This window comes from Fonsecaea multimorphosa (assembly GCF_000836435.1).
Source record: "Fonsecaea multimorphosa CBS 102226 unplaced genomic scaffold supercont1.33, whole genome shotgun sequence".
NCBI classification, from domain to species: domain Eukaryota; kingdom Fungi; phylum Ascomycota; class Eurotiomycetes; order Chaetothyriales; family Herpotrichiellaceae; genus Fonsecaea; species Fonsecaea multimorphosa.
Window position 1 is genome coordinate 4220 of NW_015971667.1, and position 13039 is coordinate 17258.

General features: G+C 52.1%; 4 protein-coding genes across 4 annotated transcripts; 2 read left to right on the forward strand and 2 right to left on the reverse strand.

The window, feature by feature from the left end:
- Positions 1 to 1803: 1803 nt before the first annotated feature.
- On the forward strand, positions 1804 to 2462 carry Z520_10800 (uncharacterized protein; the record flags this gene model as incomplete). Its single annotated transcript, XM_016781292.1, has 2 exons — positions 1804 to 2059; positions 2110 to 2462. The coding sequence occupies 2 exons, from the start codon at positions 1804 to 1806 to the stop codon at positions 2460 to 2462; spliced, it is 609 nt and encodes a 202-aa protein (XP_016627504.1).
- A 1305-nt stretch (positions 2463 to 3767) lies between these two features.
- On the forward strand, positions 3768 to 5992 carry Z520_10801 (uncharacterized protein; the record flags this gene model as incomplete). Its single annotated transcript, XM_016781293.1, has 8 exons — positions 3768 to 3801; positions 3859 to 4208; positions 4262 to 4417; positions 4475 to 4685; positions 4752 to 5125; positions 5233 to 5523; positions 5646 to 5806; positions 5911 to 5992. The coding sequence occupies 8 exons, from the start codon at positions 3768 to 3770 to the stop codon at positions 5990 to 5992; spliced, it is 1659 nt and encodes a 552-aa protein (XP_016627505.1).
- Positions 5993 to 9308: 3316 nt separating this feature from the next.
- On the reverse strand, positions 9309 to 10079 carry Z520_10802 (uncharacterized protein; the record flags this gene model as incomplete). Its single annotated transcript, XM_016781294.1, has 1 exon — positions 9309 to 10079. One exon carries the CDS (start codon positions 10077 to 10079, stop codon positions 9309 to 9311), a length of 771 nt encoding a protein of 256 aa, XP_016627506.1.
- Positions 10080 to 11601: 1522 nt separating this feature from the next.
- Z520_10803 (uncharacterized protein) lies at positions 11602 to 12253 on the reverse strand (the record flags this gene model as incomplete). Its single annotated transcript, XM_016781295.1, has 2 exons — positions 11602 to 12078; positions 12131 to 12253. The coding sequence occupies 2 exons, from the start codon at positions 12251 to 12253 to the stop codon at positions 11602 to 11604; spliced, it is 600 nt and encodes a 199-aa protein (XP_016627507.1).
- Positions 12254 to 13039: the final 786 nt, after the last annotated feature.

The following is a 13039-nucleotide window of genomic DNA, read 5'->3' on the forward strand; positions in this document are numbered from 1 at the left end:
TGGACAGTCGCCAGCGACCCATAGAAGACTTCTCAGCAGCGAGCAAGCTCGAAAGATCAAAATATCATTGGTGAAGGATTCCAAACCCGGATACCCACCCGTCGGGGAAGTGACTGGTGACTGGTGGCCGGATTTCACACGCCAATGGTGAGAATGCGTTCGAAATGTGGTACCGAACAGCAAGTGGCTTTGCGCGTGACCAGACCAGTAGTGTAGAATGACTTCGTGCTTGATATATGAGATATATCCCACTCTCTCTTGATGGGATCGTCCCAGCTTCTTGCACTGAATTCTTTATTTTTGCTGGAGTAATAGATTGGACAAGAAAGACTACCGAGTCAACCAGCCCAATCACCGCCGTTCGCGGAGTTGACTTTCGATGACTTCCCTGGCTTGACTTACGCCCTCAGAAGGATGGAGCTCGATGGGGGGTTGAAAGCTGGAGGGACATGGCAGAAAGTACTGGGCACCACAAACCCATGACTGGCGCGCAAGACTTTTCCGGCCACGTCGTACAACAGCAAGCTCTGGCAAAGCTTGGTGAAGACGTATTCCAATGTGTGTTGTTCTTCTCTTTCAAACCGTCCCTTGGTCCGGTGAGACGAGGACTCGGTACTCCATCTTGGGCAGCAATGCGTGGGGCAGAACACACAGCGGATCGCGATCAGGTGAATATCAGTGACACCTTGACTGGCTGACAGCCCAAAAGGAGGTGAGCAGAAACGGGGCTGAATAGCGGCCCAGAGACGTGGTGAGGAGCGAGAGTTCGACGGCAAGAGACGTGGCGCTGGTGAACGTTGGGCTGCAAGGTTCCAGAGCTAGTTTTCCGGGAATGGGCGCACCCAGGCAGGTTAGGAGGCGAAGAGAGGGCTGTGAGGAACTGTACAGCAGTGGTGCCGACAGGCTGGGACATTCTACCCAGAACCAGCAAAGCCTGCGGCGAAGTTCAAGGACAAAGTTCCGTCAAGTGAAGCAACAAACCCGAGCGTGAAGCGTGAGGATGCGAAGAAAGGTCTATGCAGAAGGCCCGCAGGTGAGGTTGAGCGATCCCCCTTTTTCTCGGCGAGAAATACCGGATAAAGCCCAATAATAGCGACTGTCCTGCACCGTCCCCAGCTTCACTTCGAGTCCACCTCAATGAAAAAGGCATCGCACCGGTATTGGATGCTTCTTCTCTGCTTCCTTGATGACGGTCCTTGTCCCAAGCCACTGATCGATGACAATCACGGCTCCTCGAAATCTGCCTCGCTATCCATCACGCAAGCTAGAGGCTTTCTTCCCTCGCCTCGTCGAGCCGAGCAAAAGGCAGCCACTACTCTCTCGCCCTGTGAAGGCTTTTGTCACTCCTTGTTGGTTGCTCTGCTCTCAGGGGGGCACTGCCGTAGTGTCGATCATCCAGGCTCCCTTTCTTTACAACGAGCTCACGCTCACCGCGATCAGGGGGCTCAGCTAATCTCGTGATTCAGGATTCCTCTCGCTCTTCCATGCTCCATATCGATGCGACCAGTCCTACATAATTCCCTCTTGTATTGACCAAAGATAATTCGAATTCCAAGCCTCTTGAAGCCCAACAATGGCGGAATGGCGGTGTCTCGGGCACTCTTCATTTGCTATGAAGGTATCCTCCCAAGAGTGCACAAGTCAGCTTTGCAACAGAATGCTGCGTGGAGCATGGTGACACCTCTTGGGCCAGTACAATGATGAGGCACTCCGTCTGGTGGAAGGTGACGAAAAGCACTATATATTTCCGTTGATCAGCTCATAATTCAGGTTCTGACCATCGTTTACCGATTCAGCGGCAAAATGTCTTCGAATCGCAAGTCAGATCGCTCCAGTGCGTCAAATAGTGGTGGAAACTCTGGTTCCTCGTCTCGTCGTGATCGACAGCTTCACCTTGACTCATCCAAAGACGAACGAAATCCAGCTCCACTTCACTCTTCTTCGACCCCATCTACTCGCGTCTCGACAGGCACTGTTCCGTCTTCGGAAACAAGAGTAAAGGAGTCGGATGTCTCCATTCCCATTTCGCAAGAAGCACAGGGGCAAAATCAGCGGCAGAGTGAGCAGAGCCCCCTGTGAGCAAAAGATCTCAAAGCCTAACGGTCGCAGGAAGTCCGTCCATCGACGAAAGCTCTTCCCACGATCCTGCACTTCCTACACCCAGCTTGACCGAGGGGGGAACATGCATTGAAGACGGGCATAGAACTGACGAGGGGTCACATACTTCGGAGCCACCTCCGCAAGCTGGAGAATCTGAGTCCCCTCCGCACTACAATGAGGCTCCGTCACTTGGATCCTCCATGCTCCTTGGAGTTGGTAGCGGCATTGGTAGCGGCATGTACTCCCAGATTCCACAACCCTATGGCCCCCTGGACTATCTCGATGAAGAGGACAACCGGCCAAATCATCACCGACGTCAGCTCAACAACATCCATGGACACGATTGTGGGCAACGGCACTAAAGGACTTTCTCTCAATTTGAGAATGATTTTCAACTTGGCGAACAATGTCGAGAGATGGGATATCGCGTTTGGTCGGATGTCTTCACACTGCCTTTGGTCTTTCTTGGATGTCCTCTCTCCGTGCTGGCTGTCTTTGATTTACGTCCCTTTCTTTCTTGTATTGCTTGTCAAAAAGGGTTGCTGTTTGATGCTAACATAGAGTTCCTCTTGCCTGAGATTTCACGAAAAGCCCCCACAGCCCCAGTCGGCGATCGATCCAGAGACGGAGTTTCATGCACTTGCATTAATAGTTGATAGATCTGGTAGTTATTCAATATATCCGTCCGTCCACCAGTCGTGATCATCTTTCCATCAGACGTTCATGGCGGACCTCAACTCTCGTTGCCGCTTTTAGACTTCGACTTCCTTGATGCATTGGACCTCATTGGTTCCCACGGCGAGTCACGCACCGTTGTATCGCGAAGTTGTCGAGATGTCCTGGCTTAGCATCCCTCTAACACCGGCTCAAGCTGGGGTACATTCCCGTGATCGTTCTCAGTATCGTTCTGGCAAGACTCGTAGATGGCCAAGCAAGTGCAAGTCGCCGACCATTCGGTCCACGCTGCTTTTAGAGACAATCTACCTCCAGTTTCGACCTCAACTCTTTCCTATCCAGCTTTACTACCCTCAAAGTGTTTATCTGTTCATCTGAAACTTACTCATCTTCAGCTTCCTATGGCTTTTCTCGCCTTTGCTAGTGATGGCTATTTCTCAAAGACTGCGGTAAGATGCTGCTCGCGCCGCCTATTTTGACAGTGCGACTTCGTGAGAACCGATCAACTATGCTTGTCCTTTTTTGGTCGCCTTGAATGCGCTATCAGGCTATCAGGACACACGCCTAATTTATCTTCTATGCCAGAGCTGTCGAAGCTCCTGAGAGGTAGAAAATCAAGCTGCTGACGCGCAGAGGGCCGCGTGTAGCGTCTTACAGTGGAGTTCCATACCTGGCCACCTAGACTCATGTGGGCTATACCTAGGTATCTAGCACCCCGCCAGCGGTATACGAGGTACGAGGTACTCTCGTCTTTATCAGTTCTCAGTGCTCCAAGAGCACTAGTCAGCACATACGAATGTCATTTTACGTATCCACATCTACCCAATTGCACATCTCGAAATCTCTGAGAAGGGGAATCGCCTGAACGAGTCTCCGTGCTATCGAGCCGAAGAGAAACATAAGTATTTGATGGAGCGTCACTCGACAATGGGCCCCTTTGGACCGAAGACCACACGCGCCTGCTGTGCTGACTTCCTGATACATCTGGCTTCATGTCCAACCAGTTCGACTTCATCGTAGTCGGAGGTGCGTTGACTGCTTGGATGCGAACATCACAACCATCAATCTAACTGATCGCGACAGCCGGAGCCGCGGGCTGCCTCCTGGCCTCCAGGCTCTCGCGCACGTCCACCGCCCCATCGGTCCTCCTGATAGAAGCTGGAAATGTCCTCGACGACCCCAACCTCCGCGCCGCCGGGCGCAAGTTTGTCAATCTCGCCGATCCAAGCATGGGATGGGCCGACTATTCGCACGTCCAGAAGAATGTCAGCGGTAAAAGCATCATCTATCCACGAGGAAAAGGCCTCGGTGGTTCAACCATGACGAACGCCATGGTGTACTATGTCGGCTCGTCCGAGGAGTACGATTATTGGGCAGACGTGACGGGGTGCCCAAAGTGGAGATGGCCAGAGACAAAAGAAAGATTTAAACGGGTAGTGTACACCACCCTCCTCTCTCGAGAGCAGTTGATACTGAGGTTCTAGAGATCGAGGGATTCCAAGACGATACCCCGATCGAGTATAGAAAATACGCTCATCCATCACCGGAAAACCATGGCAGTACTGGCCCAGTTGATGTCAGTCTTCCATCAGTATGGGAATCCGGTGTATCAAAGGTTTTTGAGATTGCCCAAGCGCATGGAGTATGTACCACTGCTTGCTGTTTGCTATTTGTTAGTCTGCGCTAACGCTGCCCAAAGTTTCCAATCAACCTAGATCAGAATAGTGGGAATCCAATAGGGATAGGTCTGTCACCTAGCACTGTATCCCACGGACTTCGCACAACCGCAGCCTCGGCCTTTCTGGAGAATCGACCACCTAACCTGACGGTGTGGACTGAAGCTATTGTCACTCGAATCCTGTTCAGCGGCAGGACTGCGGTTGGAGTCGAGTTGGCCAATGGGCGCAAAGGTACGACCTCACCAGGCTGGGAGAATAGCGTCACAAATCACAATACTGACCGTTTATGAAATATAGCTCACGGGACAAAAGCCACAATCCTATGCGCCGGTGCCCTCGACACGCCCAAACTCCTCCTTCTTTCGGGGATAGGTCCCAAGGACGACTTGGTTCCACTCGGTATAAAAGTGGTGCACGACCTGCCAGGCGTCGGCAAGAACCTCCAGGACCACCTCCAGTCGCTTATTGAGACGCGCCTGTCGAAGAAGTTGTTGGACAGAGACGTAGTCCGCGACGGCGAGCCGGACACGGCCGGACAAACCTGGCCGTGTCTGCCCTTTTGTTTCCTCAAGGTGGAAGAGAATCTCGAGACGGAGGAGTTCAAACAGCTGGATCCGTCGATGCAGGAATATCTCAAGGGGAAAACAGTTCCTCAATTGTCACTTGGCACAGTAAGGGACATAAATTCTCTACTCCCCGACTCCTAGCCCAGCCCAACTGTCTGGCTACCTACCTACCCATCCTATAGAATCCTGACCAGTTCTTCCGCACGGCATAGGCAGCCCCCCTCTTCGCCCGCGGAGGTCGAACCTTCCCCGACGTGTCCTACTACCACGTCTACGTCAACTGCCTGATGAACCCGCAGTCTCGCGGGGAGGTTCGACTCCGATCCGCCAACCCCCAAGATCCGCCGTGCTTTGACTTCAACGCCCTCTCGCACCCGTACGATCTGAGGGCGTACATCAACAACACGTGCAAAGTCATGGAGTTCATCGAGGGCGAGGCCAACTCGAGTTACTTTGCCGGCTACATCAATGGGCCGGCGAGCAGATCGGACGAGGACATTGAAGTGAGTTTTTTATATGTCATTTTTTTCCCCCGCCCGCCCGCCCGCCCGCCCGCCGTTCTATGAATTTTATCTTTTTCCGTCATTATATGGACGGGGGAAAGGGGGTTGACAAAAATTCTTAGAAATGGCTCAAGGCCGTCTCGGGTCCACAATTCCACGCCACGGGCTCCGTCATGATGGGCAGACCAGAAAACAAGCTCGCGTGCGTCGACGCGGACTTTCGAGTCTTGGGACTCGAGAACCTCTACGTCGCCGATCTCAGTGTCTGTCCGACCACTCCGTGGTAAGTCACACCTCTCCCTCTTATCGGATCAGCAGGGAAAGAAGCGAATAGTCTCTCTCTGTGTGTGTGCTTTTGCGTGTGTTACTGACAAGTCAACTCCATAGCTGCATGACTCAAAGCACGGCATACATGATTGCGGAGACCGCTGCGGAGACCTTGATCGAGAAGTACAGTCTGGAAGGCTGAAGCGACAAGGCCAGGGCAAAAAGGGTAGATGGAGTATAGTGATCTATCTTACGTACATGCATTGAATGATAGGTTCCCACTCCTCACAACACAAACCCCATTATAGGAGCCATATAAGGCGCTCTTGGTAAAATTTGCAAATTCCCCATGGCAATATCAGGAATAGTGAATGCCCCACTCTCCCTTTTACCTTACAGTAAGGAAATACAATATCGCCGCCTGAGTGTTGGTGGATCGTTTTGCACCATCCAGGTCGCCACCCCAATCTGTAGTTGAAAACTGCCTGTGTCTATCATGCCCCAGAGGGATCATTGAAGCGTGTAAAACTTTTTCAAAATGTCGCACGATACTCGCAAAGTCGAATGACCGATTTCCGGCTCCCCATCGCCGAGATGTCTCATGGGAAGTTCCGAGCGAGCATCGATATTGGATATTTGCGCGGGAAAGGCTAGGCATTCGATGCAAAAGCTGGGCGAGGCTGTCATTTGACGAGGCTGTGAAATTTGATATCAGGCTGAGACGTCGTGTGCTGCAACTCACAGCCTCTTCTCTTTCTCGTTCCTAGCACCTGATTGGCTGGCTGTCCCTTGCAACGAACAGCACTGGTTTAAGTAACGACCACTTTTAACACTGCCCCCATGGGGCAGATAGACGTGACCGGCCACAGCGCCACTTGTCGCAAAGGCCGTCCCGCGGTCGTAGAGTACGGGCTGTCTTGTCGGAATAAAGCCCGTCGCAATAGACCGATGTCCACCAAAGGCAATAAATGTTGTGGAACATTGCTTGGGAATGGTGGTGATGCAGTTGAAATGGACACCAGGAAACAGGAGACCCACTCGGTTGTCGGAAACGGAAATACTTATAATCCGTCCTCTATAGAGTCAGATATCGAACTTGACCCTGAGATCCGTAGGCGACGAAGCCCGGGATGACCTCAGTTACTTCGAATTCTTCAGTGTTCGCGGGCTGTCCGTGCAAAAGGCTAGGAAAGCCTGCCAGCCAGTGCCGAAGCCCATTCACTTCACGGGTTGTTGAGACAAAGCTCTCGAGGTTTCCCATAACAGCAGAACATCGACGGCAAGCATCGGAAACGACAGCCAATATCTTGTTTTGATCCCTGTTTAATGTGGTAAATGGGTCATTTGAAGACCTTTATGTCCCTTTTTCATTGTATTGACGCCCAATATACGACCACTGTCACGATTGTTTGTAGTCGAAAAGATTCAGCTCTTCAATGGTTGGCCAGACCCGCATCATTCATGGAACTGGATGTATTGCGAAAGTAGGGATGGGAAATACGCTCGAATCGGCAGCGTCTTGAAAGAATGAGGGCATTTGGCGAAGTTGCCGCAGTCGGTCCCTGCTCTGGTCTCCGTTCTGAAGCCCAGTACGCTTTTCAATCATGTTGCAGTCAAGGCCGGCGCTCCAAGAATCGCGCAATGTATGTCATGTACGGAATTTGCATTTGGAAGCAGTCGCTAAGGGGAACGAGTGCTTCGTTGTCTGCGCGAGTATGTTCGCCGGAATCTCATGCAAGGCAGTAGACTTTCAAGCTATGGTTCTCCTCGCGTGTCGTTGCTATTCAAAGTAAGCTCTCGCGCTTGCAACGCCCCTTCACGCAGATATTGAAGGTCCACAAGATCGATGGCTGATTCAAACATGTTCAAAGGAGCATTCAACCAGATTTGATGCAAAGAAAATAGAACCGACAAGAGCCTTTATCCTCTCGAGCCGAAATAGAATGAGAGCGAATGATTCTGTGGAGGAAAGCCGCTGCGTCGCAAGCCGAAGGCGAAAAGACCGACCATCTTCATGGCTGAAAATGAGTCGATCAAAGTAGCCTGATGAATTGGAATTCCTGCCTCTGCAGGAGGAGCACTCGGGGCGTATCGTCCGATCAGGCTAGGGCTCACCTCTGGGGTTGCCTGGAAGTCTTTTCCGGGGTATTCATCAAAGCGCAGGCTGGTTCCTTTTTCCGGGATTGACTCTTGTGGTTTATCTCCCCTAAAAAGACTCGAAAACAGATTCCATCAACAATGTGGACACGTCGTTATTAGAATTCCCAGTTATGACTTCCTTCAAATTCAAGAAGGTGGTGTGTCGAATGCAGACCTGCAGTTGTCTATACTGGCAAATGCGAGCGCAGGTGATAAGTCGACAGACAGAACCTAGGCTCCCCCTTGGTCCGCAGAGTCTCACGGCTTTTCAGCATTCTTCTGGCTGATTGTATCCCACCAAGCCCCGTCAACTTGCTTCAAGTCCAATTGTTCCATTCACGGATCGAGCTTACTGCGCACATGGTGGTAATCCAACTGTGGGAAGCGGTCGCAGTCCTTCAGGTTTGGGTTCTGAAAGGGAAAACCACGAAGACATGAATGAGAAGAACATGATGGGAGGGAGGAGTGTCAACAATTTGAATGTGATATCAGGTCGGTGTGGTTTGTGTCAAACTGACAAGCGTGCTGCAGTGATCGGAGCGAATTGAACACGAGTTCAAAATAGACGAGCATATTGCCATAACTTACGATTACCATAAGAGAACAGGGGATGTCGACGCCAAACACACCAGCCCATTGTCGAACCTTGAGCCCTTGCCATGCAAGATTACCGGTGCTTAGGGCAAGGAAAAGGCGAGACGGTCGTGGAAAATTTGACAAAGGATAGGGGGAATACCAGACATGCATTGAGAGGGTTGGAAGACCAACTTCGAGGGACAAGTGGTGATGAGACGGACCTGTAGCCCGTCTACACAAGTATGTCGGTGGCAACTGCTGATGGTGGTTCGCCTCAGCGTATCTAGCTGTTTTGACGGCGAAATACGCGAAAAATATGGCCAGTCAGGCGAAATTGTTTTCGCTCCACGCCCTTTCCCGTCGTTGGACGAGGCTGAAGTCCAATGCTCGAATGAAAACGATCTTGCCACAGAACGCGACTGATGTTATGACAGCTCCTGCAGAGGAGTTGGCACCGTTTGCACTCGGGGCTTGACGGCGGTGACGCCGCGCACATTGCAGGGCGATGGATGTGAAAGTTGCACTGCGGCACCAATTCTGAGTGATCTTGACATGAAACCCGACCCCTCTCGCTGTTGCTAAGCAGCTTCGACCCCGGGCAACGGCGACATATTGCAAGCTGGCAAGTCCAACCCACCCCAGGTGTCATCGAAGCGCCTACACTGTGGCGTCACACTTGGATGCAACGAGACAGCCCGTTCGATGTCCTGCAGAGATACGGAGCAGAATCTTGAAGGTCCTCGTGGAAGGGGCTTCATTGAGCCGTATATATCTAAAGTGTAGGCCTATCGACAAGATTACCTTCAATGCTCCAATTGCTCATCCTCATCGTCGACCTCGGTCACCACAGCAATTTCTGTGGCTCTCCCACCATTGAATCCATCTGCTTCAAACGGGCAACTGCTCACGGCGCACACAGCGTCCACTTCCGCCCGCATCTCTAGGAAATCTCCCGGCCGGGAACAATTCAGCGCCTTGATCGTGTAATAGGGAGTGTTTTGGAAGACATTGAACGGATCAACGACTTCGCTCCAGTGCTTCATGCCCCAGGGTTTCATCGCTTCGGCAACATTAGTGGCACAGGAGCGATGGACAGGCTGGCCTTGGCGTGCATAAAAGCCCGGGTTACAAGCCATGAAAAGCAGATCGTGGGTCTTGACCATGTCCGCGACGATAGTAAACATTTTTCGGTCCCGATTCGTGTAGAGCGCCTCGCCTACCTGCGGAGACGCGGAACCTCCCAGTGCATAGCGAGTGTAGCTCGTAGAGAAATGCTCCGAGTTCGTGGCGGGCGAGTAGGGTAGTGTCCATGCCATAAAATCGACTACCTGCTGGCCGTGGAGATCGACGATGCGGAAATGGGACGAAGCCTTCACCTCGAAGGCGTGGCCGTGGGCGGCCGGGACCAGGTGCGTTTTCAGTTTAGAACGCGGGTGCACCACAAGAAGTGTCTCCCAGGCCGGTCGCAATACTGATGATTGGTTGCTTTTCGAGGAGGAGGCTTCAGAAGTGTAATGGCCCTGAGCACCTTGGCCATTCGTCACAGGATTTTGGGCATGGACTCTACGAGTCATGGTTGGTTGACCAGATTAGATCTTCTTTCGAAATGGAGGAGAAGGAGTCGGCGCGGGGGAGGGGTTGGCAGCAAGCTTCACAACTACATATGCAAGCCGGAGATCACAAGCGGAGGAGGTGGTGAAAATGCTGGAAGTGCTGCAAGCATTGGGAGATGATGGAGGGTGAGATCGGTGAGTCGCTCGTCGGATATCGAAATGGAGGGGTTGATGGTGATGAGCAGAAATTGATTCGACAGACGACGACCCATTTGCGCATTATGGCGTAGTTGCTTGCGGGGGACAAGCGCAGTCTGACCGTCTGACCGAGGCCATGGCCTAGTCACATGATCTGTCCGTTGGGCCAGAACAGAGTCCAAAGTCGACAGTGGCGATCTACCCACCATGGATAACACAATGGTCTGCAGCACTTGATGCTGAGGCACCCACTGGGTATTTATGTCTTAAGAGCCCTCCAAAAAGCCCCACACTCTGGAAAGACAGGACTGCGGTGCATCTTTCTGCGGCGGAAGAGCGATAGCAGGAATATGACGGAACGATCATAGTCGACTCTATCCATGAGTCGACAATCTAGAATGCAACTGGGATTCACAAGAATGCACGTCTCTACCCCTGGCAGCAACTGTCGTGATGCGTTGTTCTTTCAGCGGGGAAGGTCAGGAATCCGTGGTTTCCATGGGTTGGGAAAGCTACCAAGCATCCTAGGTAACCTGACCAATGTTGGTTTCACGATGCCTGTCTGACCAGCGTATTTTCCTGTACCTTGTACCTAGGTCTATTTCCCACCATCCGTGGCGAGAGGATCGATATCAGGTCCCACGGTGTCGCCTTCGCCCAGTCCGCTTCACATGCTGAGAAAGCGACCAAAGGGCCTGCTGCTCCACAGAAACACTCCTTAACGGCTGAATCGAAGATTTGCGAGTCCGACGGCACGTAAATTCGTAGCTCAGCCGGAGTCCATTTCCAGACGCTCCAACTGTTCTGTCCAACTATGGCCAGTATCCGAGCAAAACTTGCACAGATTCGGGGATCCATACTCCAAAGCCAGTCATCGTTGGCAAGTGCGCCTCTCGCCTGGAGGTTCGTGGTCATTAGCTCTCGCCACCCTTCATCCTTTCACGTTCCAATATCGATATAATGCAGATTCCGGTCCCCTTCAGCATTTCCCTCATCGGTAAGTGCCATTCTGTGCGGACCAGAACCAATTCACAAATCCGGCTACTAACATGTATGACGCAGGAAATAGCGCCGATAAAGCCTCCGGTAGACGAGCAATGCAACTCGATCGAGTAATCTCGCTCCTATCTCCAGTCCTTGGGTTAGCTCGGTTGATCAAGCAGCAGATAAAGAGGAAATACTCAGACGAGGTGGTCCAGGGTACGGTGAGAACGACCGTCATCAACATACCCAGCCGTGGCATCCTCGTTACTCAAGATATAGGGCTTTCTGATCGCAAGCTCTTTGCATCATTGATGGCTCAACCAATGCCGCATCTCGGTTCTATCCTCAAGTATATTCCCTCTCAGCGTGGCGGGTTTGGTCTGTCCATCTTGGGTCGGCCGCTGGAGGAAAATTTGATGGAACTGGCGTCACTTTGCTCTTCTGCTGATCCACGCGATTCATCGTTTGGTAAAACTTGCATCTGGGCCGGAGAGGGCAATTCTGTGCCTCCATCGATGACAAACTCAATCTGTTCGTAAGCCTGTTGAATGGCGATATTAGCTCGACACTCGTTTCGAACGTGGGCAGCCAGTTGTGATAGTTCGACGCCTGATCGTATGACACGGAGCAAGTCCTCGGTCGCATTGAACCCGCCAGCTCGCACGGTCGCGATAATTCCTCCCAGGAGCTGCTGGTGCCGTTCGAGGGCGAGCTGCTTGTCCACGAGTTCTTGGGCAGTTCGGTGATTCGCAATTTTCCGTCGCTGGTCAGAAGTTGCATCGTAAATGCATAGACTTTTTCTCGTCGCACAAGCCTCGCAAGGGTTGCCCCCACTGCACTGGTTCCGGGTCAGAGACACGCCTGGTGAACATTCGAAACGCGCGGTATACCTTTGTTTTCCGCTGCTTGCAGGCGCCGCAAGCGGTGGATATTTTTCGAGGGCGCTGAGAAGATGGAGGCTCCTGGGATCCTTCGCCGCCTTGGGGTGGCCGCGGTGCCAACATCTGAGACATGGAGGGGGAATCGCTCCCGTGAATTCATTTGGTATGCCGAGATACTGTTGGATCTCTCGGAATCCGCTTCGAAATGACAATTCGCTCGACAATTCATGCTATAGAATGCGCGCCATCGTAGGAAGGTACCTGGAAGGACGTGCTACTGGGTCTTGTCGAGGAGGCTCAAGAATATGAGCAAAGTTCGGTCGGTGGAACAGCCAAAGCAGGTAAGACAGAATTTGGCGGACGAGATATCCGAACTCTGCGAGGTGGGCTGGGGCGCGACATATTTATACTAGGCGCTCCTCGGAGGAACAATGCAACCATCCACACTTACGACATGAATGGATGGAGGAAACTGCGATCCATCCAATGTGTCCGACGTCTCTGACAATGGGCATGCGACATCTGTTTTTACTCGGCGAAGATAGATCACTCTGACTTCAGAGTACTTTCTCGGCGTGTGCCCGTTCACTGTCTGGTTTCCCTTGTGAAGCATATAGAACCCATCTGATATGGAGTAAGCAGCAAATTCGAGGGTGGCATTTACGAGGCAATTGCAAGAGATCGACGAGCTGAGCTCTCTCTGATTCACAGAGAGGGGCGTTCCGATTAGTGCAAAGTTGGCTCATGATAATCCGTTGTTATGAAAATTTCAGAGGCCGATGAACTGGGTTGGTGATTAGGGGAGGGTCTCTAGGCGTACACTCCCTAGCCTCGCCGGTGATTTTCTCCGGGCGCCCGTCCCCAGCCGTCTCCATGAAGGCAAATTTGGCGCAAAACAACATTGGGTTGCGGATTTTC